This window comes from Gracilinanus agilis, chromosome 4 (assembly GCF_016433145.1).
Source record: "Gracilinanus agilis isolate LMUSP501 chromosome 4, AgileGrace, whole genome shotgun sequence".
Lineage (NCBI taxonomy): Eukaryota > Metazoa > Chordata > Mammalia > Didelphimorphia > Didelphidae > Gracilinanus > Gracilinanus agilis.
In genome coordinates, this window is record NC_058133.1 from 15,930,263 (window position 1) to 15,957,173 (window position 26,911).

The 26,911-nt window shown below is 42.8% G+C and overlaps 1 protein-coding gene across 1 annotated transcript in view; it reads right to left on the bottom strand.

Annotated features, from left to right (window-relative positions):
• Nucleotides 1-26,911, bottom strand: part of PATJ (PATJ crumbs cell polarity complex component) — a 332,079-nt gene that overhangs the window by 201,129 nt on the left and 104,039 nt on the right. The window contains exons 19-23 of the mRNA XM_044674774.1: nucleotides 22,779-22,901; nucleotides 18,282-18,674; nucleotides 13,184-13,311; nucleotides 9,290-9,445; nucleotides 5,405-5,476 (exon numbers count right to left, since the gene is read on the bottom strand). Coding sequence (XP_044530709.1) covers nucleotides 5,405-5,476; nucleotides 9,290-9,445; nucleotides 13,184-13,311; nucleotides 18,282-18,674; nucleotides 22,779-22,901 — 872 coding nt within the window. The remainder of the gene's footprint in view (nucleotides 1-5,404; nucleotides 5,477-9,289; nucleotides 9,446-13,183; nucleotides 13,312-18,281; nucleotides 18,675-22,778; nucleotides 22,902-26,911) is intronic.

Below are 26,911 nucleotides of genomic sequence, written 5' to 3' on the forward strand. Positions count from 1 at the left end.
ATGAAAAGGCTTCATTTGAGAGCGAGTACAGCCAATTCAGTAGATAGACTTGGGAGGTTCCAGGCACCATATGCAAGCAGGAGAAACAAGACTCTGTGGATGAAAATGAATGATGACACAGGAACTAATGAGTACATTGTTATACAGCACTGAAAGACAACTTCTTCTCCTCCTCCTCTTCCTCCTTTTCCTTCTCCTCCTCCTCCTCCTTCTCCTCTTCTCCTCCTCCTCCTTCTCTTCTTTCTTCTTCTCCTCCTCCTCCTCTTCTTCTCCTCCTCCTCCTCCTTCTCCTCTTCCTCCTTCTCTTCTTTCTCCTCCTCCTCCTCCTCTTCTTCTCCTCCTCCTCCTCCTTCTCCTCTTCCTCTTCTCCCTCCTCCTTCTCCTTTTTTTCCTCCTCCTCCTCCTTCTCTTTTTCTCTTCTTCCTCCTCCTCTTTCTCTCCTCCTCTTCTTGTCCTCCTCTTCCTCTTCTTGTCCTCCTTCTTCATATTTTGATGAAGGACAAGAAGAAGGTAAAGCGCTTCAGGAGGGGAACAGACAGGACACAATCTGCCATTGCTGGCATTACAAAAACAAGAGAAACTGTCCCTGCCCTCAAGGAGCTTCTAGGCTGCAAGAGGTGAGAACATGGATGCACACTGATAGTGATATATAGATATAGATACATACCTACACACATATATTTATTCTAAAATTATATCATATGAATATATAATATAGAGAAAGCTGTGGGAGGCAATAAGTGGGAAAATAAACATTTATTAAGCACTAAGTACCAAACACTCTATTAAGCAAGATGGATGCAAATACAAATAAAAAGAAATAGTCCCTCCCCTCAAGGAACATAGTCTACAGAAATATGTGTATATAAATATATATACACACATACACACACCCCCCGTATACTCCTATTTATAGTATATAACTATATCTACACCTATATGTACATACATATAAAAATATATTTTATATATATGTATGTATATATATATATAAATTATATATCAAATATGGAGGAAGTGTGGGGGCAAAAACATTCATTAAGCCCTGACTAAATGCCAGACCCTGGGGATACAAGTACAAATAAAAAGAAACAGTCCCTGCCCACCAGGAGTTTGTAATCTAAGGGCAGAAAATAATACATAAAAGGAAGATGGAAGTGGGGGAGGCACTGGGGAAGTTCAGGAATACAGAGGAAGGTACTGAGCCGAGGGGGATGATAGAGACATCCAGAATCGGTGTGGAGGCTGGAAAATGAGGAGAACGCTGTGCTGGCTCTGCTCCAGAGCCTATAACTCTGCCCTTGAGGCAGACAATCCAACCAGATGGGCGGAGGGTAATAATGGCAGCTGGAGGGGTGGGCTGGGGCGCAGGAAGCACAAGAGCACCTCAGGTAGGAGGTGGCGTCTGCAATGAGCTTGGAAGGAATCTGGGGATTCTAAGAGGCAGAAGTGAGGAAGACGGGCATCGTAGGCTTGGGAGATGCTCTAGGCAAAAGCAAGGAGAGAAGAAACGCGCGTGGACCATGTGTGAAGAACAGAACGGGGGTCTGTGACTGGAGTGAAGGATGGATAAAGGAGCCTGAGAAGGCAGAGCAGAGGCAGACTCTGACAGGCATGAAATGCCAAACGGGGAGCCTGGATTAGAGGAGAGGAGTGATGGGTCTCGACACCACCAGGTACAAGTGAACGAATTGTTCTTGTTTTGTGGGTATGATCTTGGGAGAGTTGTCTGGACCTGTGATTTCATGGGTGAAGAAACTCCCTTTACCAATGCCAACAGACATCTATTCTGCAACTCAGAACATTTAAGGGTTGTCTGGGGACACAGAAAGAATAATTCACTTGCCAGAAGTCCCGAAAACAGCATATTTAAGGGGAGAGCCATAAATTCGTGTCTCCTTGGCTTTGAGGTTGGGTCTCTATCCGCTGGGCCATCCTTCCTCTCAGGTTTTATAGCCCCAGGTTTATAGAGGAAGTAACTGACCCTGAAGGGAGTAAAGGATTCCCCAGAGTGACACAGCAAGTGTGTGTCAGAGAACCTCTTTGTATATGCCCGAGGTTCGGGCTGGCCAGTACCCACCACGCCAGGCTGCTTCTCAGGGCCAGTTACCTCAGTTTTATAGATCTAGCAACTGAGAGGTTAAGAAATAGCTTCCTTCAAATCTTACTGCAAAGGCCATCTGCTCCCTCATGCCTCCCCCGTCTTGCCCCCCGCCAGCTGCCCCCGGGCCTCTCTGCTCCCAAGCTGGAACCCTCCGAATAGAAGTTGGGGCCACGAGGTCCAGGGCCCCTGTTTAAGGGGGGAGGACAGAGCTTGGCCTTCTCACTTCCCACCAGCGACTCCGCTTTTATAGGTCTCTATCCCGCCCCAGGCCGGGGGACGTTCCTCTCACACAGGACAACAATCCTTGTCCTTCATCCAATACTTTTTCCACGGGCGCCACATTTTCTCTTAAAAAACACACACTGGCGTCCAGAGATGTCGGGTCAGCCGGAGGGTCTCTGGTAGGCACAAACGACCCTCTGATGCTCAGAGTGCGGCTTTGTGGCTCCACAGTCCCGGCTGCCTTTTCAGGGCAGCGGCTTGCCGACGGGTCCTTTCCCAGCGCCCTCCCCACAGCGGCCGGAGTGCTCGGGGTCGCTGGCTTTGATCTTGGGCTCCGGCTGGGCCGGCCTCTGATTCAAAGGGAAGGGCAGAGCGGACTGGAGCTGCCCTCGCTGGGGCTCCTGATGCGCCCCTGGGGAGGCGGCGGACTTTCCCGAGAGCCTCCTACTGAGCCTAACTTCCTGGCCTCTCCCCACGTCTCCTACATTCTACCGCGCTACGCCGTGCTCAGAAAGACAAATACACGTGTGTGTGTGTGTTGTGGTCATTCAGTCGTCTCCGTCGGGGCTGACTCTCCGCCACCCCATTGGGGGTCTTCCTGGCAGAGACACTGGAGGGCTCTGCCTCTTCCTTTTCCAGCTCATTTTACAGACAAGGAGACTGAGGGAAATAGGATGAAGCGGCTTGTCCAGAGTTGCACAGCTAGTAGATATCGGAGGCAGGATTTGAACTCGGGGCTTCCTGACTCCTGGTCCAGCACTCTACCCATGACACCGTGATTGAGCTCGTGGCAGCTGCAGAGAGATGATCTGCGATTCCTAAAACGCAGCCCCTTCTCCATCCTGGGCTTCAGGGTCCCCGTCTACAAGATAGGAGGCTGCATTCTACGGCCTCTGCAGCCCTTCATGTTCTCCCAGTCTACATGCTAAATATGCTCAATATTGTTCAATAAAGCGATGCTCTGATTCTCGGGGTCCTCCCACTCCTGATGCAGGTTGTAGCTCAGATATCAACAAACACACTGCAGGAGTTCCTCTGGCCAGTCCGGTGGACTTGAAGCTCACTGCCCTGGTGTCCAGGGGGCGAGGGGCTCGCCGGTGCTTGCTAGGCTCGTCTTCAGAGCGCTTAGGAGACCCTCAATAGCTCACACGTAAAGCCCTTCCAACGTGGCAGGACCTCGGAGAGCTCACGAGGGAAAGGACAAAGAGGCACTCGAGACCTCTGACACTGGCTAGACCTACACACTCATTTTATAGTTTAGGGAAATTGCCATGCAGGGAAACAAATGCTATGCCCGAGAGGTTACGGAATTGTTAGTGTCGGGGATTTGAACCCAGGTCTCACTCCAGAGCCGCTGCCTCAGGCTTATGCTTCGGTGGAAGGGCTCTCAAGAAAATGGAGGCACCTTCAGAAGGAGGCACTGTGGGACCAGCTCTGCGGGAGACGAGACCCTAACCACATACTCAAAACGGGAGGGAAGCACAACCCCGGCTTCTGCTCACAACCTTGGTCTTCCTCCAGTAGTCGGTTGAGGAGTCGCTTCTTCTGTGAAGGTGACTCTGATCTCTCCCCCTTCCCATTATGAGGGCTGTCTTACCTCCCTGCCTGCTTGTGCTATACATATTTGTGTGCACGTCAACTCCTCTTCCTCCCCAGTAAAATGGAAGCTGTCCGAGGGTAGCCACGGTTGCCCCATTTTTTTGTATTCATGGGACTTTACCAAGGAAGCTCACGTACAGCAGACACTGTAGAAATGATTAGTGAATCAGACTAACCTAGTGTTGATGTCAAGAACTGGCATGAATTGTCCTCAGGACTGAAAGTGAAATCAGGACTGAAAGTGAAAGGTCTCAAATAATCTTGCTTGCATAATTTGTGAAGCAGTTTTGCCTCACTCCAATTGCTCCCCCTTTCTTTCTCAATTACTTTGTATGTGTTTTTTTAGTTTCTTTTTTTTTTTTTTTAACCCTTACCTTCTACCATAGAATCAATACTGTGTATTGGTTCTAAGGCAGAAGAGCGGTAAGGGCTAGGCAATGGGGGTCAAGTGACTTGCCCAGGGTCACACAGCTGAAAAGTATCTGAGGTCACATTTGAACCCAGGACCTCCCATCTCTCAATCCACAGGCTCAATCCACTGAGCCACCCAGCTGCCCACTTTGTAAGTGTTTTATAAGGAACTGCTCTGTGTACATGTTGGAATGTAACCCCCTCAAGAACAAGGATTATTTTCTATTCCCAGGTCCCCTAGCTGTCACTGCCTAGAATATATTTATATACATCAGAATTGCAGGGATGGAGTGTGGGATTCTTGAAGGCGGGTGCCGTTTTCTTCTAATCTTCTCAGCTGCTAGTGCCTTCCCACCCAAGGTTATTTTTCCATCTGCTCTGTTTGTGTGTTCTTTATGTGTGCAAGCATGCACATGTATGTGTATGTATACACGTATAGATTTATATACACTTAATTTGTGCATGATGTCTAGCACTACAGATGGTGAGCTCCTGGGGGTGGGAAGAAAAAGGGACCAGAAATGGTTGTTATTTTTGTTTCTATATCCCCAGAATCTAGCAGACTGCCTGATACAGGGACTTACCTGTGATTTCATTTGATCTGGGAGCTTCTACGAGAGACAATTCCCCCTTACATATGGGTTGGCACCATCTCTGTAACTTAATCATTATTAAACTAAATATATTTTCTTTTTAGTTTGAAATTCTCTTCCTCCCTCCAATCCCTCCTCTCCCCATTGATGTAACAGTTTTAGAGAGTAGCAAGGAACCTGAGAGAAATGACTTATCCAAGGTCACATAATCTCTTTGTGTCAAAGGCTCTAAGTCTAGTTCTATCCACTGTGCAACACTGCCTTGGGCACACAGATGCCATTTCAATAAATCCTTATTGATGGACTGATAAAAGTTTGGAATTTAGCTGATTCCATTCCAGGCTGTATAAATATTATCACAATTACTGATCCTTGATTTAAAACATGAATAAAACTCATTGATATCAAGTAAGTAAAAATAAAATCTTTTGCCACAGTTAAAAAAAAATGAAATAAGTCATAGAAGTCAACATACATTCGAGGTGGACCCCAGTGACTGAAGTTTGGGGTTTCTTCTCCTTCTCCTTCTTCTCTCTCTGGCAAATCACTGGGGACAAAACCAAAAGCATCCATAAGTCACACTCTTGAGATAGAATTATCTTCACTGTACAAGACAATTCATTTCAAATCAAATTTAATTGATTACATTTCCATCAATTAAGAAACTAGGCTCCCTACAAAATAGGAACCTGCCAGGAGTACAGGAAACAAGTGACTTTTAATGGTCCGTAGCAAAAAAGCAACTTATTTTTTTCCTTGTATCCTGGGAACAAACCCTTATGGGTTTTAAAAGGCTTTGGAGCACTGAGCTGAAGCTAATCAAATGAAATTCAAAAGAGATGAATGTAAAGTCTTGCATTGGGAAAAAAAAACAACTTCACAAGTATAAGATTGAGACAGCATAGGCAGACAGCAATTATTCAGAAAAGGATCAGAGAGTCTTAGTGGAATGCAAGCCTAATAAATCAATAATATAATGAGGCAGAGAAAACCCAAAAGGTTTATTTTATCTGGGACTGCATTAGAGAAAGCCGTAACTTCCAAAAGAGAAAAGATGCTCTCACTGAACTCAGCTCTGGACATATCGTATCTAAAGCACTGTGATTACTTCTGGAGACCATTGTTTAAGAAGTATGTTGACAGGGGCAACTATCTGGCTCAATGGCTAGAGAACTATGTCAAGAGATTGGAGGTCCTAGGTTCAAATCTGGCCTCAGAAACATCTTAGCTAGGTGACCCTGGGCAAGTCACTTAATCCTTCTTCCCAGCCTTTATCACTTGTCTGCCTTGGAACCAATACATAGTGCTGATTCTAATACAGAAGGTTGGTTCTTTCTTTTTAAAAGAAGGATATTGATAAGCTGGAGAATATCCAGGAATGCACCCAGTGAAAAGGGCCTGGATTCCATCACATAGGAAGCTTGGCAGAAGGATCTGCACATACTGAGCCTGATGGAGAGAAGAAGGGAGAAAGGTATGGCTGGTCTCAGTGATCTGAGGACACTGTCACATGGAAGAGGTTTTCGATTTGGTCTTCTTAGCTCTATTGGAATGAATAGGAGGAATAGGTAGGAAGTTGCAAAGAGGTAAATAAAGTTAGGCTCAAAAGTCCCTCAGAGAAAAAGCAAGCCAAAGCTGGGCTACACCAGCTCGAGAGAGGGTGGATTCCACTCCTCGGAGCTCGCACAGAGAGGGTCACACAGTCACAGGGTTCCAGACACAGAAGGAACCCCCAGGGAGCTCTTCCAGCAAAGGCTGGCTGTCCACTGGTCATCAAAGTTGTAGTGGCTGCCACTGGGTGGGCACAGAGTTCCCTTCCAAATTGGAGATTCTGCAATGCTACTTTCTTACTTGAAGAGGCATATGACCAATTGGACCTTCCACACCCAGTGTACCCTGCTGTGGGATCCCCCAAACACAAGAGATAGTCACTTAAGTCACAGCTAAGTCACTTAAGTCACAAAAGATGTCACTTAAATGACATTGTTTTCCAGCTCTTGGACATCAGACAAATGTAGCACCAGAAAACTCAGCAGAAGACTAATGACCAACCTTCAGAAGTGCAAAATGAGAACATCGAAGCTTAGTAACAGAAGGGAGGAATGAGAAGGGACTGCAGAGGGAGGGACCGTGGAGGCAGGATCCATGACGGCAAACTTGTCCAATGTGGCAGTGGTTTGCTGAGCTGTTTCCCCATCTTTTTCTTCCTCTGTTAGGAGGGATGGCTCTCCGGGGGAGGGCCACATTGAGCGCTTCAGGCCTAGGGACGACCTCGCTGCCTCAAGGTAAAGGTGAAAGGACATTCCCAAGGAAGCCCAGCTGATAATCAGAACGGATCTTTTGTGGTACTTCCAAGGCTGCAAGGCAGTAGGTCAATATTACCTCTATCGATTCCCATAAGGACCCTCCCAGGAAATTCTACCAGCCTTATTTATTGACTTTATTTCACAGAGATGGAAACTGAAATCTAAAGACTGTCTAAAGCATCAAAGATCTCAGTATCATGGGATCACACAGGTAGAACTGGAAAGAACTTTAGAATTCTAATTCAGCTCCCCCTCCACTTTACAGATGAAGAAACTGAGGCCAGGTGAAGCCACTTGCTTATAGCCACAGATCTATGTAGTAGCAAAATTACAGTTTGAACTTTGGCTCCAGATCATTCTCTTAACTCAAAACCCAGAGCATTTCCACTAGACCAAGGTGCACCTTGAGCCTCCTTAGGCCAAGTTCTGGACAAAGAATAGAATTCAAAGGCTCAAAGGCAGATGGCCTGGTTCCAAGTCTGGAACCTTTCCCAGGGTGCCCCAGTGCCGCCTCCTCATTCCATTCTCCATAGGAAGAGAAGCAAGTCTTATTTAATCGCTATATCCAACCGAAAAAAAAAATACTGTACTCCTTACAAAGTAGTGTTAGGCAGGGGGGCACACAAGGGGAAAAGCTTTGATTAAACATCTACTAGGTAGCAAGCCCCGGGCTAACCACTTTACAAATATTATCTTTTTTTTTTTTTTATTAACATGTGTTTCTCAAAAGTGAAACCCTACATGATAAATAAGGTGGGGAATAAAAAGTGGCTGTTATCTTTACCCCAGTATTTCCAGTTGGATTTTCTACCCTAAAGATATCAATCTTCCAATAAAAATATTATTGTTTGAATCTGAATGATAATGATGAATGACCAAAGTCGTCTTCTGCTACAGTTTCATGTATGAAGATGAATCACCTCCTTCTAAAAGATGGGCGCACTTGGGACTCCAACCATTAAGGACTTGTCCATGATAAGCAAATCATTTGTAGGGAAATCAATCTCTGGGGTCACAGTCCTTAGGATTCCAGGGGAATCTGGGAAGGTCTTCCCACACCCCCATTAAAATTCCTTTTCTTTCCACGCTGTTTTCTCTACTGTCACCTATAACTACACTTCTGGGGGTCAAGCTCAGAGCACTCAGGCTGGAGATGAGACTTAGCTGTCTACATTATTTATTCCCTTAAAAGCTTAGAAACCTGAGACGGTCTCTCCAGGCTCACATCCACCATTGTTCTCGCAGGAACCTACATTTAACTCTGGCATCTTAGCGGGAAAATATGATCACAAACACTACTCCATTTAACACAAAGATTCGGCCTCCCCAGGATAAACAAACTCCATGGGAAAAGGTCTCCCAGACGGTCTCATGGGATGAGGGCAGTCATGGTGTTTATCTTCCTGCTACATGAGCTATCAAGAGATTTCCTCATCTTGGAAAATGAGGGGGTAGGACATCGGGAAGAGTAAAGTTGCTCCAAACTCTTATCTAGGATCTTATGGAGACCATCTGGGTCAGCCTAACTCAGGAGCCTTGAGTTCTGCCCTCAGGGTGAGAGTCTAGAAAGGACAGAGAGAAGCTGAATGGAGACTATTCCAAGGAGAACAACCAGGATCCATACATCAATGACCAGGTTTTCAATGTTTTAAAGCAGTGGAAGGGGAAGCTAGGTAGCTCTCAGTCAGTAGATTGAGAGCCAGGACTAGAGATGGGAGGTCCTGGGTTCAAATCAGGCTTGCCCAGAGTTACGCAGCTAGGAAGTATCTGAGGCCAAGATTAGAGACAGACAAGAGAGCAAGAAAGAAAGAGAGAGAGAGAGAAAGAAAACGAGAGTAAGAGCGACAGAGAGAGCGAAAGTGAGAGTGAGACAGAAACAAAGAGAGAGAGAGAGAGAGAGAGACAGAGAGAGAGACAGAGAGAGAGAGACAGAGAGAGACAGAGAGAGACAGAGAGTGAGCGAAAGAGAGAGAGACAGAGAGAGAGAGAGAGAGAGAGAGAGAGAGAGAGAGAGAGAGGAGCCAGAGATAATGGGGTTGGAACTAGTAGCATACCATGTATCTGCTGTATATTTGGATGGCAACAATCCAGCCTTGGAGAATCCTCGCTTCTGGGGCAGCTGATAGATGGGAATGTCTGCAGGCTCACTCTCTTGGGCCGTTATAGGGAGATCAACCAGCATTTCAGGGCCTTCTGAATTGCTTGGAATCCTAAGGCCTGGAGAGCAAAAAAGCAGTACAGTTAGCAAAAGAAAGGAAGGGCAAGTCATCCGTGTTGATGCAATTTCCAAAGCTTGTCCTAATATGTGTTAGACTCTGAGGACAAAGCAAAGAAAACGAGGTGGCCCTTACCTTCAAGGAGCTTATGTTCTCTCTCCGGGAGAAACAACAAGAGGATATCTAAGTAAATACTAACTAGATAAAAACTAGATACACATTGAATAGAAAGTAATGCATCTAAAAGAATTTCCTTTCTTCATCTTGGAAACAAGGCAAAGTGGAAAGAAGGAAAGATTGAGAGAGCAATCTGGGAATGATTCCTACCCGGTCACTTATAAGCTGTGTGATCTTGAGTGAGTCACTTATCAGTTCTGAAAGTCTTTGCTTCTCTGTTAAACAAGGAAACTGGACCGGATGGCCAGGTATACAAAATATACTAACAGCAATAATAACGACAATAACAACAGCAAGCATTTATGTAGTACTTTGAGATTTGTAAAACACTTAACAAGATAATTTGGCAGGGAAGACCCTATTAAGAGAGGGCAAGGTGGGCAGAATCAGGAAAGGCTTCATCTAGAGGGCAGCTTTTAATCTGAGCTTTGAAGGAAGACAGGATGGTAAGAAGTAATGACAAGGAGGGAGGGTATGATCTTCTTTACTATAACTCACAGAAACTTTTTTTTTTTACTAATTCTCCTCTTTTCAGAAAAAGAAACTTTTGCATTTGAAGTTAATTCATCCCTCTTGATGATGCTAATCTTTGGCAGGTTCCAAACTCTTTGCCCAGCCAGTCTGGACACATTCTGTACCTTGTCAGCATAGCAAACCTCTCCACCAAAACCCACACAAAGCATGTCCCACAAACGTCTTTACCCATTTACCGCACCTCACAGGTAGGTTTTACTCATTCTACGGGGGTCTAATGGGGCGATGGCTTACAGGTATTTTCAGCTGTCAAGTCACGAGGAGCCCAGAGGTCATGAAACATTAAAAAGTAGTCAAGAACCTCAGAAGTTGTGGGGTGAAACCCAGGAGAAGGGATGTAGAGACGTTATCAAAAGAGGCAGGAAAGTTCAAAGACAGAAGATTTGCAGGATGAAAAACAAGCCAGTGCTCCAGGGTAAGGAGGAAGAGAAATCCCTGAAATACTAATATTTTGTGAGATGAAAAAATAAAATCAGGCAAGGATAAAAGGCAAGGGAAGTTTGAGCAAGGAAAATTTGAATTCCATTACAGAGGAAGTGTAGAATATACAAATAAACTGATCAAAAGAAATAGATAAATAAATGTAACCACAACATGACAAAGAAATAGGGGCCCAGACAGGAAAATTTCCCTAAAGTCCCACAGCTAATAAAGAGGAGAGTTACAAGTCAACTGAGCTTTTCATGTAAACCCAGACGCTTTCTTCAATGTCATTATTGGCTATTCAACAAACACATATTAAGCACCTATTTTTGTAGGTGGGTAGCTAAGTGGCACCATAGAGTGCTGGGCCTGGAGTCAGGAAGACTCATCTTCCCGAGTTCAAATTTACCCTCAGACACCAGCTGTGTGACTGTGGACAAATCATTTCACCCAGTGTGCCTTAGTTTCCTCATCTGTAAAATGAGCTGTTAAAGGAAATGGCAAACCACTTGAGTAACTTTGCCAAGAAAACCCCAAATGTGATCGTGAGGCGTTGGACTCTAAGGAACTGAGTAAACAACAAAAATTCAGTGATTTGCTCAAGTATTCAAAACCTCTCAGTGGAGACTGAACAACTCCTGAACAACAAGACATTTTTATAAAAGGGATGTGCCAGGCGCTAAGGATACAATGGCAGAACACAATATTCTCTGCCCTTAGGGAACTTACATTCTTCTGGGGAGGGGAAGGAGATAGAATATCCCCACAGAAAAATAAATGGAAAGTATATATGCAAATATAGAGGGATGAACAGAGCAATTCCTAATCGATTAACTGCCTCCACTTCAGAGGACAGACCCTCACATTTCTGGAACTGTTCAGGTGGTCTTTCATGATATACTCGCTCGTAAATGTGAAAATGCTATAAAAACAGGAGTTATTCTTACTCTGCCTTTTGCAATTAGTTTCATTTTTATGCATATCTTCTCTTCCCAACTAAGTCACCAGGTTATTTGAGAAACAGAAATCTTGCTTCCTCTTTCAAGGTGCCGAGCATCGATTAATCTTGCTTGGGAGGTGGGAGAGGGAAGGGGGAAGGAGCGGGAGGAGAAGAATTGGAGATTCTGAATGTGCTGAATCTTGGGTGTTATTCTTGTTAGCCTCTTTTGCTATGGACAAGTCCCATTTCCTCTGAGCCTGAAGGGCTGGTGTGAGAAAATGGGCTTGGCAGACTTTCGAGTGTAGAGTGAATAGGAGGAGTTCAGAGAAATTGGGAAAGATTTCTATGAACTGAGAAGAGAATGAAAGCAGCAGAACCAGGAGAAGAGCCTGCACGATAGTGACAATAATGAAAATTAAAAGAACAAAAAACATGGAATTCTGGGTAATTATAAAGGATCAGGCATGGCCCTTGGAGAGGAGAATAGAAAATGGAGCTCCCCACTTTCTTTGAAGAAGGAGGGAACTGTGACTGAAGAATGAAGCAGATCCCACCCAAACTGGCAAATGTGTTGGCTAATTGTAATCCTCACCCCCCCACCCCTCCCACGCTCCATTTCTTATAAGGGATTGATCCCTGGGTAAGGAAGAAAGAGGGAATGTGTTTGAAAAGGCAATGGATATGAAAATTTAAAAATATAAAGAATTTTTTTAAAAAGGGCTGTATCAGGAACAATCTAGCTTCCCTCTACAGACAACCCAGCAGCCAGCATCTCCAAAAGGCTTTTCTTGTTGACTGCTGTAGTTACTGGCCCCCTCTCCCTTATGAAATCCCTTTTCATTCAGATGCTTATTCTTAGTCACTAATCACTGTGCATTCCTGTTATATTGCCCCCAATATCACGTAAGCGACCTGAAGTTAAGGGCACGTCCTACTTTGTCCCTCTATCCCCAGTGCCAGGGACACAGTAGGCACTTAAACACATTTGTGCCATTGAATTGAAGTGGAAACATTAGCATGAATATCAATTTCTATGTCATGAAAGAATTAGGATAACACCAGAGGCATCAAAACTTTCAGGACCAAAAATGAGAGGATTTACAAAGGAAAGTTTTCTATTGGATACAAGAAGCAATGTTGAACCTCAAAAGCACTAAACGGCTTGAGTTCATTAATGGAAACTTGGAGTTATTAATGTATGAAAATTGGCCATAACCTATAGCTAGTGCAGCATTTCATAAATGTTTCAACTATGCCTCTGTGTATTAATATTTAACAGCTCCATTCCATGAGCTCACAGTATAGTTTAATGGAAACAGCCTTTTTAATATAGATTAGCAGAGATTTATTTGTAATTCTCTGATTCTAGTCCAAAGTAGTGGTGTTAGCATTCTTCTCTATTTAATATTAAAAAGCTCAATGAGGCAGAAAAAAAAATACATCCATACATCTGCTTCAAAGCAGAGTCTCCATATTCTGAAAGTAAGAGGAAACACGTTTTCTCAGCACTTGGAAAAAGGCCATCCAGATGAGAAATTATATGAACTCATGTTGGATTAAATGATTTGAATCTAGGTGAAAGCAAAAGGATTGAATTAACCAATAAAAGAAACAGTCAAAAATGAAAGCAATTTGTACTCAGAGGTAGCCAAAATCACAAACCTAAATCCAGGCTGCTATTTGTGATAGATTCGGAGTTTTCAAGGTCATCGAAAATGTCTTGGCACCTGTTGCCTTCAGAAGAGGTGATGGAGGACAAGGAAAGTTTGCCAAAATTCTCGTTGATCTGGAGAGGAAGAGAAGGGAAAAGTGTCAGAGCAGCATCATGGGAGAAATAATGGAAAATGGGCCAGGTTATTAGCCGTTGGTTTCCATTTCGAAAGTGGCAAGAGACATTTCTTTGATTGTCTTTTCTGAAAGAATGGAAGTTTTTGAAGGTAGCAATTATCTGTGTCTTTGTACCCAACATATCTAGCCACAGTGTTTGGAAGACAGCGAAATATCAGTAACTGATCGGAGATTGGTTTTGGATTCCTCCTTGAGGTCCATCATGGAGGGCAATACATTGTTCTGGGAGATGTTTATGTTTTGACATCCTTATTATAAGTAACTGTGACACCTTGGAAAAAAGTGGCATTCAAAGATAGTACTGCTAGGACAATTATTTATGTTCTAATTACAATAATAATAGCAGCAGCAACAATGAAAAAAGGGGGTGCTAAAGGGGGAGAGACAGAGACAGAGAGAGTGAGAAAGAGGAGAGAGAGAAGGAAGGAGAGGAGAAAAGAGAGAAGGAGAGAGAGAGAAGAGAGAGGAGAGAGGGAAAAAGGGAGAGAGAGACACACAGAGAAAGAGAGAGTGATAGAGAGAAGGAGAGAGGGAAGAAGGGAGAGAGAGACAGGAGAGACAGAGAGAGTGATAAAGAGAGAAAGAGAAAGAGTGATAGAGAAAAGGAGAGAGAGAAGGAAGGTAGAGAGAGTGATAGAGAGAAGGAGAGAGGGAGGAGAGAGGGAAAAAGGGAGAGAAGTGTTTCTATACTACTTTAAGGATTACAAAGTGCTTTACATATCTCTCTTCATTTGATGTTTACAACAGCCCTATGAAATAAGTACTATTATTATCCACTTTAACAGATGAAAAAGCTCAGGGCAAAGAGGAATTATGTGACCACCTCAAGGTCACAGAGCTTGTAAGTGTCTGAAGAGAGATATGGATGTAGGTCTTCCTGCTTCAAATCCAACACTCTCTCCTTCTGTGTTGTCCAGCCCAACACTGTCCCAAGCAAGACACCTTTGGGTCTCCATAATTTCCCAGATTTGGTCCAGGTCTTGTTTCCTTTCTCCCATTCAATTCTGGAACCAACTCATTGTCTGTCTCCAATGCTTGTACCAAATCTATGCTCTAGTAGATGAAGTCACAGACTCGACAAGCAACAATAGGCCATTTAATGAGGAAAGAAGAGAAATGTGGAAGGTGGAAGGAGACTGCACCTTCTTTTCTTTGGTGAGTGACTGTTATGTGGAATAACATACAGAACCCAAGAAATGAATGATAGGAAGGAGAAGTGTAAAATCCCATGGGAGGTGAGAGTAAGACAGGTAAATAGGCCAGGTGATCCACTGGTATCCACTCAATGGAAAAAGACCTAGAGGAAGGCATCTAGCATCTTGATTAGCACTTATGGTGAGAACGAAAGGTGGAATTCAGGTAAGAATCACATGGAGGGAGAATGTATAAGTAGGTTGTAGTCTGTCTCTCTGAGGAAGTGCCACAGTAGATACAGAGCTGGGCCTAGAATACAGAAGTCTGGAGTTCAAATCTAGTCCCAGAAACTTACCAGTCACAGGAGCCTAGACATGTCACTTGACTATGGCCTACCTCAGTTTCCCCAACGATAAAATGAGAATAAAAATGGTTCCTACCCTGTCCCTGGGTGGTTGTGTGGGTCAAATGAGGTAATATTTATTAAAAAAAACAATTAGCACAGTGCTTGGCAAATAGTAGGTGCCAAATAAGTGCTTATTCCCTCACTTCTCACTGTCTAAATGATGGAGATACCAACATCAATATGACCATCGATCCTATGATAACAGATTTGACACTAGAGGGGGCCTCAGAGGTCACTGCATCAAATGCTTCATTTTTCAGAAGATGAAAGTGATATCAAGGGAGATTAAATGACTTGACCAAGGTCACATTGGGTGATGGCTGAGTAGTAGTAGTAGTAATTAAAATAACAGTAGTAATGATTAGTAATTTTAGTAATAATAATTTATAATAGTAACTACTAGGAATGATAGTGATGACAATAGCAATGATTGTAATAACAATAGTAATAATAATAAAAATAATAAATAGTATTTATATGATGCTTAAAGATTAAGAGTCCGTCACATATTATCTCATCTGATCTTTATAACCACCCTGTAAACTAAGTATTATTATCATTTTCATTTTTATAAATGGGGAAACTGGGGCAAGACAAGCCTAAATGATTTGTCTATGAACTAGCTGAGACAGGATTCAAAATCACATGTTCCTAACTCTGAGCCTAGCATTCTATCCATTGTGGCCTAATAAAAGTAGATAAGAGAATCTTACAGGAAGGAGACACTGGATGTTAGTGTGTGTGACCTTGGTTAAGTCCCCTGCCTTCAGTTTCCTCGTCTGCAAGATAAGGGGGTTAGATGAGTCCAGTTCAAAGTTCCCTTCCTTTCCAGCTCTAGAAAGAAAGCTCCATTGACTGGTCAAGAGAAAGGGTCAAAAGAAAATTGGCTGGGAGTCCAGAAAATAATTTCTGTTGCTCTAGGAGTGAGAGTTCTTGGAGAGCAATAACATTTTTTCCAAATAAAAACATCAAAACAAACAAACAAAAAAGGCCAATTAGTACCATAGAAATCACCCTGAGGCAAAGGCAAACTAAATCTCCATTAGTCTACACTCTCATATTCTACAATGAGACTCTGGGAACAAAAACATGGATATGAAATGCAGTTTGAAGACATCCATGCTGGGCGCTGTTGGTGGTTTAAACAAAAATAGCTTAATGTGCTGGAAGCTTTACAGATTATGATAGCATTTAGAAGAATGCATGATTCTTAACCTCTAGCACAGGAGTCCCACGTTTCCGTGAACAAATATTACCACCCCCCCCTCCCCCCAAATTCTTTATGTTTTAAAAAATCCACTTAGGGTTGCCATCTTGGGGAATGGATTAATAACCTGAAATGGCATTAAGCAAAAAAGAGGAAGGGTGATTGGAAGGAGGTAATCATTACCTTTCCAGATCTTTTCTCTCTAAGCAAATATAAATATTTCTCTGAAATAGTAAGGTCATGGGACTGAAGGATCATAGAGGTGGAGGAGTCTTTTCATCCATAGTCAATTACCCTTATTTTGCAAAATGTGGAAACTGAGGGCCAAGGAGATTAGGTGATTTGCCCAGGGTTATAGGTGTTGACTGTACTTTCACTTACACCCCCAACATTGTTCTCTTGAAGAGGGTTTTTAGAATCCTCTAGATTTTGTTCCCCACTTCCAGACTGATATTTCAAAAAACTCTCTTCCTTCTATGTTCACTCAATTAAAGTTTTCCACTTAATTCATATAATGGTTGCCACTGTGGCAGATGCTTGACAGTCACAGACTTATTCTCCCTCCTTTCTTATAGAATTTAGCAGTCTTTCTCTCTTCCCCAATGGCTGCCCTTATTCCAGAGGGTTTTCACATCCACACAGATGCCTCCTAAAGCCAATTAACCTCCCAGTTGCTCGGTCTCCTTAAATCCCAGGACCCATTCCTGCAAATCACCTAAGCCCACACACAGAGATTTCTCCATTACCCAAAATGGCCCATTTCCTTCATCAAAATCTCTGACTATAACTTCCCATCATTCTGTGACTCCCTGTGCCTCATTCCTCCTAAACCCATTATACGCCTTTACTGAGACCTCAAATTACCTCCATCTCTCAGGACTCTGTCAGATTCTGCCATAACATTGCTTTCCTGCCTCTCCCATTTCTGCTCTGTAGTTGGCCAATTCAATTTCACATCATCCTCCATTCTCATATCCCTGCCTCTGTGGTCCTATCACCACTCTTCTCTTGCCAAACCTCAGTCCTGGTTTCTTCCCATCATCCCTCTCCCACATTTAAGAAGGAGCTGGAGAAAATGACAAAATAACCGAGCTCCCTGAATAGACTGCAAATTCAAGTTATCCACCTTCGCCTGGACCTCACTGTAGCAAAACAATCCTTTTGGTGCGGCTCGATTGATTCCCTCTCTGGAGATTTAATCCCATCATGTTACAGATGAGGAAAACCAAGGTCCCAAAAGGGGAAATGACCTGCCCAAGTTATATCATCTTTGGCAGAGCCCAGCTTGGAAATCTGATCCTCTGATTTCAAACCCAGTGTTTTTACAAGAGCATCAGGAAATCGAAAAGTATTTATTATTAATATCTGTTGCATTCCTGGCAAACAACGTAGAGCTTGGCCCACTGCAGTTTCCAAAGGAATGTTTTTCATTCACATATTTAAATATTTAATTATTCAGTCAAGAAGTACCTATCATGTTCATCTAAGGATACAAAAAGGTGGTCCTAGCCTCTATTTCTCTAGGAAAATGTCATGGATAAGTCACAGATGAACAAATACAGGCGATTTACAAAATAATTTAAAAGCAGTATTTGTAATAGAAAAGAAGATACTAAATTCGGGGGGAATCGGGAATATTCTCCTGAAAGAGGAAGCTCTTGAGTACAGCTTTGGTGGCTCTGATGATGGCTCCCAAAGTGTTTGACCTGGAAAAGTCTGACACGTGACCTGACCCATGTACTCTGTGTTTGTCCTCAAATGATTGGTCCAGTCAATAGAATACACAGAGGCCCATTTTCACAGTGGCCTGAGGAAATGTCTTTTCCAACCAAGAAAACTCTTGAACACCATCTATGCGTTAAGTCACATAGGGTTCTTGGTCTGGGCTAGTGGAGAACCCCCTAACCCTGATGAAATTCCACTCTATCACTATATGAAAGAAAGTAAAAAGACAAAAATGAACTGTGGATCCCTTGGATTTCGTCTAAAGATATGTTGTCTCCCATAAAGTATTAGATAATATTTACCCAGGGTTCAAACGTTTACTTTGTCACCTCAAAAATGCTGAAATCACATTTAGAGTGAAAAGTGCCAGTGGAATGCAGACCCTCTGAAGGAAAAGGAGAGGAAGGAGAGAAGGAGACACTCTAGAATGTCATACCATTGCCTCAGTGCTGTATCTGTTCGGTGGTATCTCCTGGGAACTCGGGTGCATCATGGCTCTCAGGTCATGAGCTTCATAGGTCCCTGGATGGCTTAGCCATGGGGTGCCAAAGTGAAAATCCTGGCTTGAAGGGAGGGGAGGATCGTCCTTGCCCAGCGATGGAGAATACAGATCCATGTTCTGAAAGATATCCTGGAAGTCGTAGACATCATCCACAAGCATCTCTCTCTCTTCCCCCATTTCAGGTGCTCGGGGTTTCAGGAAAGCATGCATCTCCCAGGCCTCTTGAGTGTTGTCCATCTCATTTGACTGGACGTGGAATGTCCTTCCCAAGTCAAGGAAAGGCGCATCCAAGCCTTCTTCATGAAGAAAGGAATCATCTCGGAACTCCTACCGACAAGTAGGACAAAAAAAGAACAACTGAGGATCTTAAGGCTGGATTTTACATGAGACCAACTTAGGAATTCCCACTCAAGTAGATCCCCTTTGCTTTCCCTCTAACTGCCCACCAGTATTTCACCCCTCCACCCCCACCCCTGTGTGCAGCACATTCTCTAGGACATTACATAGAAGTACGTCAGACTGGCCAGCCCCACTCAGGGCATGACTAGCTGACCTCCTTCCCGGGAGGGTCACTGGCACTAAAAATCAATGGCAAGAAAAATGTGCCCTCGGCAAGGTGAGTGCTTAGTTATGAACCTCTATTATACATTAACTATCTCATGACCTCCAAGATCTATCATTTTCATTCTAGCTAGATTACAAACGTGCTAAGAGTCACAATCTTCAACTATCAAAATTGAACTCTTCCCAACTGTGATGACCACGTGGCCCAAAAGAAAGACTGACACCAAAAGAAGGCAAATCCTACCAGCTTCTTTGAAGAGGTGCTAGGCTACGGAAATGGGATGTTAACACAAAACAGAAGAATTTTCCAATATATTGGCTAGTTTTTCTGAAAAGGAGGACTCTCTGGAAGTGAGTTGGGGGAGGGACGCTGGTCTTGTGTAACCCTGGGCAAGACAATTAAACTCTCTAGGTCACAATTTTCTCTCTTTATAAAATAAGGGAATTGGATTAGATAGACTTGGGGGTTCCTTTCAGCTCCAGATCTATGGTATAACTGGTTCTAGAGTGAAGGACATGAGTTCAAATCATGCCTCTGTCTGATACTTACTACCTCTGTGATCTTGGGCAAGTCACTTAACCTCAATGAGCCCATTTTTTTCATCTATAAAATGAACTATATATTGGCTTCTGGAATTCCTCATATTTCAATATCTATCTGAGGTAATCTAAGGACCAACCTGGCTAAGTATGGAAAGACCACTGATTGATGAATTGATCAATCAATAACCAACCAATCAATGATCAATCAATCAATAAGCATTAAGCACCCCCTATGGGCCACATGAGAGCCAACATGGTCCCAAAGCCAGGAATAGCTAGCAGTGAGTCCCACTTTTGAACATATAAGCTATGTGGCCCCAGACAAGTCACTTTGCCTCTCAATGCACAAAGTACCTCGAATATAACTCATAGAAAAAGCACCGATCTGTTTGCAAACAGGGAGCAGCCTCTCCTAGGGCCATCTCAGTTTTAGTCCCCATCTTTCTTTATATGCATCAGCCACTCTGCTAGACCAGCATAGAATACCAAAGAGAAATAGCCCTCATCCTCAAGGAGCATCTCTTCTACAAGGCAGAGACAACATAGCTAGAGATAAGCCTTTTAGAGTGCTTACTCTGGGACAGACACTGTGCTAAGCATGGCTGCAATGATTATCTCATTTTATCTTCAACAACCCTGGTGAGTAGATGCTACTATTATCATCTCCATTTTACAGAATGGGGAAATTGAGGCAAACAGGGGTCAAGTGACTTAACTCAGGTCTTTCTGACAAGTCTAATACACTAACCACTGTACCACGTAGCTGCCACTAAACATATAGAAAAGTAGAGGCAGTATTTATTTTAAAATGTACATGGTCCTGCTGAGCAGGAGGGTACCGGTGGCTGGAGGGATCCAAAAGACAATGACTTTCTAACTGATAACTCTCAAAGCCCACCCAGGAAACTACAGAGAAGATACAGCCTTGGTGGGGAGGGAATATGTCTACCAACAAAATGCCAAATCTTGGAAGTGTGTAAAAACCATATTCTCTCTCGTATTGCATTAACCTGGCCCGTGGCTAATCTCTCTCTACCAGACTTTGAGCTGCTCGAGGGCATGAAATTAGTTATGCTTTCTAATATTTCACAGAAGCAGTAACGGGTTGGGATATAAAGGCTGTCAGTACCAGGTCAATCATGCTTTCCCCGAGTCCTATGCCCAACTTAAGAATTCCTTCTGAAGATTAATGACATTGGCTATTGTAAGTCTCATTAATATGATTAGGTTCAAGAAATGTTCTTCTTTACCAATTCTTTCCTTGCAAACAGCTACACATGGTTGCAATCAACTCTTCAATACAAACAAACACATAAGGAACAACAGCAGACCCTCAAAAAGCAGGAGCTTCATCAATGAATTAAAGAATCCAAATACTGCCCAAGTTTAGAGCTCTTTATCCTCAAATCAGCAGGGACAAAGGATGGTTTTATGGACTGCAAGATCATAGAACATTACCTGGACATCCTCAGATTTTAGAAAAGGAAAGGGAAGTTAGTTGCTATAGGACTGCTGATGTCATGCAGGGAAACATGTCAAGAATCATTAGCCTCAGGAGACAGCTAGATACTCAGTGGACTAAAAGTCAGACCTGGTTGCAAATCTGGCCTCGAACACTCTCTACCTGTGTGACCCTGGGTAAGTCACTTAACCCCCATTGCTTAGTCTTTAATGCTTTTCTGTCTTGGATTCAACACACAGTATTGATTCTAAGATGGAAGGTAAGAGTTTGAAAAAAAAAAAAAAAAGACTCATCACCCCAACCCCTTTATTTTGCAGTGGAAGAAACTGAGACCCATAAAAGAAAAGAATGTTCTAGTATCTCATATTTTGGTCAGGGATGGCCTTCAGAGACAATCTAGTCATTATCTTTCATTTTATAAATGAGGAAATTGAGGTCCCAAGAGGAGAGGTACATTGGCTAGTGGCTCGCATAAAAAGTGGTTGAATCTGGATTTGAACTCAAGTCCTGATGGCTGAGGTATTACTCCTATTACATTATGCTACCTTCCTCTAAGTCTGTATGACAAGGTATCCCTAATAGGACATTGAAAGGGAATTATTTTCCTAGCGATATAACTATGTTTTGGTGGCACAGCAGGACATTTTCAGAGTAGATACAAGAGCAAAGTAGCTTGCATATTTGGCAATAGTAGTATGTCTAGTCTGGTGAAAAAAACGATACATCATCACTAATATATATGAAACGCTCTTAAGGTCTGCAGAGTGCACCGTGGATATGATCTCATTTGAAGCATGAATATCTGGTTCAGAAAAACAAGATGAGTTCTGCGGTTGCCTAGTTACAGAATCTTTCCACAAGGACTAGTAGAGTAAAAGTTGCTAAAAGGGAAGGATTCAACTTTTTCATTTTTGTGTCTTTAGCACCTACCGTAGCCAGACTTGGGACTTCGCTGGTCGGGCAACTCTCAGATAAAGAAAAGAAATTCTCCAACCATTAATGCATGTTTGACATCTCTAACTTAGAGTCACAGAGAACTGGGAACAGTTTAAGGAAGCTTAAAGGACTTGTCCAGAGACAAACAGCTAATAAAGTCAAGGGAATAAGATGGGTAAGATGTGAATCCAAGTCTTCTTGGCTCTCTAACCACTCGGTAGTCTTTCATGATGACTGGCACTTGCTAAATGCTTGTTAACTGACTAATTCACCACAGGGTTCTTCTATTAAGAAGTAATCAACAGCTCTTGGCCAATTAAAATAGGACCTATGGGGCAGCTGGGTGGCTCAGCTGATTGAGAGTCAGACCTAGAGATGGGAGATCCTGAGTTCAAATCTGACCTCAGACACTTCCTAGCTATATAACCCAGGCAAGTTGCTTAACCCTGATTGCCTACTCCTTATTGTACTTCTATCTTAGAGTTAATATTAAGACAAAAGTTAGGAGGCAGATAGTTGGCTCAGTGGATTGAGAGGCAGACCTAGAGATGGGAGGTCCTGAATTCAAATTTGGCCTCAGATACTCTTTACCATGTGATCCTGGATAAGTCACTTAACCCCACTTGCTTAGCCCTTATCACTCTTCTGCCTTGAAACCAATACACAGTACTGACTCCAAAACAAAAAGAAAGGGTTAAAAAAAAAAAAAACCAAACCAGGACCCAGTATATGTAGCTCTTTGTAGCAAAGCACAAGAGAAGGATCTTATGAAGGTTACATGAGTTGCGGTTTATAAGGTGCTACTTCAGTTTCCATCTATATAGTCATTGTGGGGAAAGAAGCAAGCAAGAAGGAACTTCTTCCTTGGCAAAGCTCGACTCAACAGTAAAATGACTATTGAACTAAGAAACCAAACTGCTCGATACCGAGGGTGCCTCCAGGATCAAAGAGGAATCCACTGTCTCCAGAGGTTCAGAGTGGCCAGATGTTTCTTCAAAAGCACTTGGTTGTAAGTCACATGGTGTATTATTCTCCTCACTACCTTCAACCTAGAAAGAAAGCAAGAAATGCGTGTGATTAAAATAACAACAATGAAATTCCAAACTTTCTGGAAGTTGAATCAGGCTTTCCAGTAAGTAAAAAGTCTTTGGGATTTCTCAAAAGCAAACCCCTGTGTGGAGAACACTAAAGAACAGGAAAAGAGCAAGCTGTATTAGTTCTCAAAAATCACAAACCAAATTCAGTAAAGAAGTTTTTTGGTAATTTGATAGGTATGGCGCTAAATAGGTAAATTAATTTGGGTAGGATGTTCATTTTTATTATGTTAGCTTGTCCTACCCATGAACAATTAATGGCTTTCCAATTGTTGAGGTCCAGTTTTATTTGTTTGGAAAGTGTTTTGTAGTTGTTTTCGTATAATAGCTGTGTTTGTTTTGTTAGATTGATTCCCAAGTATTCTATATTGTCTAGGGTGATTTTAAATGGTGTTTCTTTCTATCTCTTGCTGCTCTAATGTGTTGGAAATGCATAGAAATGCTGATGATTTATGTGCATTTATTTTGTATCCTGCCACTTTGCTAAAGTTGTTGATTATTTCTACAGCCTCTTAGTTGATTCTCTAGGATTTTTTAAGTAGACCATCATATCATCTGCAAAGAGTGATAGCTTAGTCTCCTCCTTGCCTATTTTGATACCTTCAATTTCTTTTTCTTCTCTAATTGCTATTGCTAGTGTTTCTAGTACTATGTTGAATAATAGAGGTGATAATTGGCATCCTTGTTTCACTCCTGATCTTATTGGGAAGGCTTCTAACTTATCCCCATTGCATATAATGCTTGTTGATGGTTTTAGGTATATATTGTTTATTATTTTTAGGAAGGCTCCTTCTATTCCTATACTTTTCAATGTTTTCAATAGGAATGGATGCTGTATTTTGTCAAAGGCTTTTTCAGCATCTATTGAGATAATCATGGGGTTTTTGTTGGTTAGACTGTTGATATGGTCAATTATGTGGATGGTTTTCCTAATGTTGAACCATCCTTGCATTCCTGGTATAAATCCCACCTGATCATGGTGGATGATCTTCCTAATTACTTGCTGGAGTCTCTTTGCTAATATTCTATTTAAGATTTTTGCATCTATGTTCATTAGGGAGATTGGTCTATAGTTTTCTTTCTCTGTTTTTGGTCTACCTGGCTTTGGGATCAGTACCATGTTTGTGTCATAAAAGGAATTTGGTAGGACTCCTTCTTTGCTTATCATATCAAATAATTTGTATAGTATTGGGATTAGTTGCTCTTTGAATGTCTGATAGAATTCACTTGTGAATCCATCAGGTCCTGGTGATTTTTTCTAGGGAGTTCTTTAATGGCTTGTTCAATTTCTATTTCTGATATGGGATTATTTAGGTATTCTATTTCTTCTGCTGTTAATCTAGGCAATTTATATTTTTGTAAATATTCATCCATATCTCCTAAATTGTTATATTTGTTGCCATATAATTGGGCAAAATAGTTCTTAATGATTGCCTTAATTTCCCCTTCATTATAGGTGAGGTCTCCCTTTTCATCTTTTTTTGGGGGGGGTTTTATTCGACATTTATTAATATTCATTTTTAATCTGTTTACATACTTTATGCCCCTACTTTCCCCTTCACCCCCCCTCCCGCTCTCCCCCCACCCATGGCCAACGCACATTTCCACTGGTTGTAACAAGTGTCCTTGTTCAGGGTCTATCCCTTTTTATCTTTGATACTATCAATCTGGTTTTCTTCTTTCCTTTTTCTTATTAGATTGACCAGTACTTTGTCTATTTTTTTTTTAAACCCTTGTACTTCGGTATATTGTCTCATAGGTGGAAGATTGGCAAGGGTGGGCAATGGGGGTCAAGTGACTTGCCTAGGGTCACACAGCTGGGAAGTGGCTGAGGTCGGGTTTGAACCTGGGACCTCCTGTCTCTAGGCCTGACTCTCACTCCACTGAGCTACCCAGCTGCCCCTACTTTGTCTATTTTATCTGTTTTTTCAAAATACCAGCTTCTAGTCTTATTTATTAATTCAATAGTTCTTTTACTTTCAATTTTATTAATCTGGAATATTACCTATACTGTAGATATTTTTCCTACATGGTCTCCAGATTTGTGGATTGGTTTTTTTTCCTCCTATTTTTTGTTAAAAATATTCTTTGTCATTTGAGACATTTCTTTGAGAGAGGAAAGGGGGAGGAACATAAGGGGGAAATTTAGGCTATGTAGAAACAAAAGACAAATAAAACTTCCTTTTTTAATAAAACATGTTCATTTGACACCACCCCCCAAAATCATCTCTTGTAAAAATTCCTTGATATCCCCATTTCCACCACAATTAAAACAGCAGAATATTGAACAGGGAAAGGCTCTCAGAGACCATCGTGTCCAGCCTGAACCTCCACAAGAATTTCCCCTAGAACATCCCCAAGAAGAAGCATGCAGCCTCTGGCTGAAGACTTCCAGTAAGATGGAGCCCATTGCCTCCCAAGGTAGTCCATTGTACTCTGGGTTAGGTCTTAGCATCAGGAAGCTTTTCCTCATATTAATGTTAAATCATCCTCTCTCTGTAATGTACTGCTCCTGGGTCTGCCTTCTGGGGTCAAAAGTAACAAGCGCAACAACCTTCCACATGATTGCATCTTAAATACTTGAAGTGAGCCATCATCTCCCGCCATGTCTGCCCCATCGACCCTCATCCCAGAAAGTCTCCTTTCGAGGCTAAACATCCCCTCGCACTTTAACTAAGCCTTATGTGGCATGAGCTCAAGGCTTTTGCCCTCCTGGTCACCTGCCTCACTGGTCACAGGTCCGCTCACCTGCTCTTCATTATGGTGTTCAAGGTGAAGGGGGCTCTGGCCCCAGAAAGCTTCTTCTCCCTATACACCAGCCAGACTGGTCACTTTAGCCTTTATGGCTTCTGTTTGGGAGATGGCCCCAAGGACAGACTGTGAGACTTGGAATCTGGAAGAAAATCCTGCCTCAGATCCTTAATAGCAGTATCTCCCCAGGCTGAGTTATTGGACTTCTCTCTGTGTAACCCCTTTGGGGTAAGTCTCAGGAGCCCCAGACTCGGCAGGCAAAGAACCAGCATCTTTGAGCCCACACGATTCGCTTTTCCACTCTCTGCCGCTCTGATTCCCTCTGGCGCACAGAGCTTGGTCCTGCTTCCTCAGGGACACAGTATGGTCCAAGGACTAAGGTCCGAGTTACACTTCTTTTGTGATGTCTCACCGATCACGCACAAGTAAGAAGTTACCGATTAAACGCAGGAAACAGGCATCTCTACAAGTATATGTATTGAAAATATAATGGCCCCAAAGAAGACCCATTGTTGGCTGCAGCCAAGAGGCATCTCACATCACAGCTTGTACACAGCCAGCTGTTCTGAAAGGACAGCGAGGCGGAGGAGAACTCCCTTAGCAGGAAAGAGTCCCTGGGCTGCCCTCTCTCCCAGCGCCTTCACTGGCTCTAGCGCCTAAGCCAACTGGCAGCCTTGGTCTCAAGAAGGGAAGTCTGGGGTGCTTCCATCCCGCAACTGGTGCCGCCTTCAGAGAAAGGCGCTGGGGCCCTGGGATTGTACAACAGCCTCTCTGCCAGAAACAGCACGGCATCATTCTGCCTGGTTGAGGCCAATTCTTGCTCTTTGTTTTTTTTTAAAACACTGCCTGGGACTCATCTACCAGTCCTGCTCTGGGTGCAAGAACCTCTTTTGAAAGAGAACACAAGTTCCAGAGGTTCCCAGGCATCCCCCGTCTTTAAGCACATGAGCATCCAGGAATCTAGTTCATTCCTGCCTTCCAGCAAAGAGACAGTGAGGTCCCCCGGTCATCGCATCAGAGGAAGAAGAAGATGGCTTTTAAAGCCCTGATTGTTCATGTGAATAAGTATCTATGGATAGATTAGACACTTCAGAGCTCACTTCAATTAAATAAGCAGTTATTAAACAACTACTTTTGCAATCTGTTATCAAACATATATATACACTGACCACGTACCAGGTTCTTCAAGGTCCTAGGCTGGATATTGGGCACTG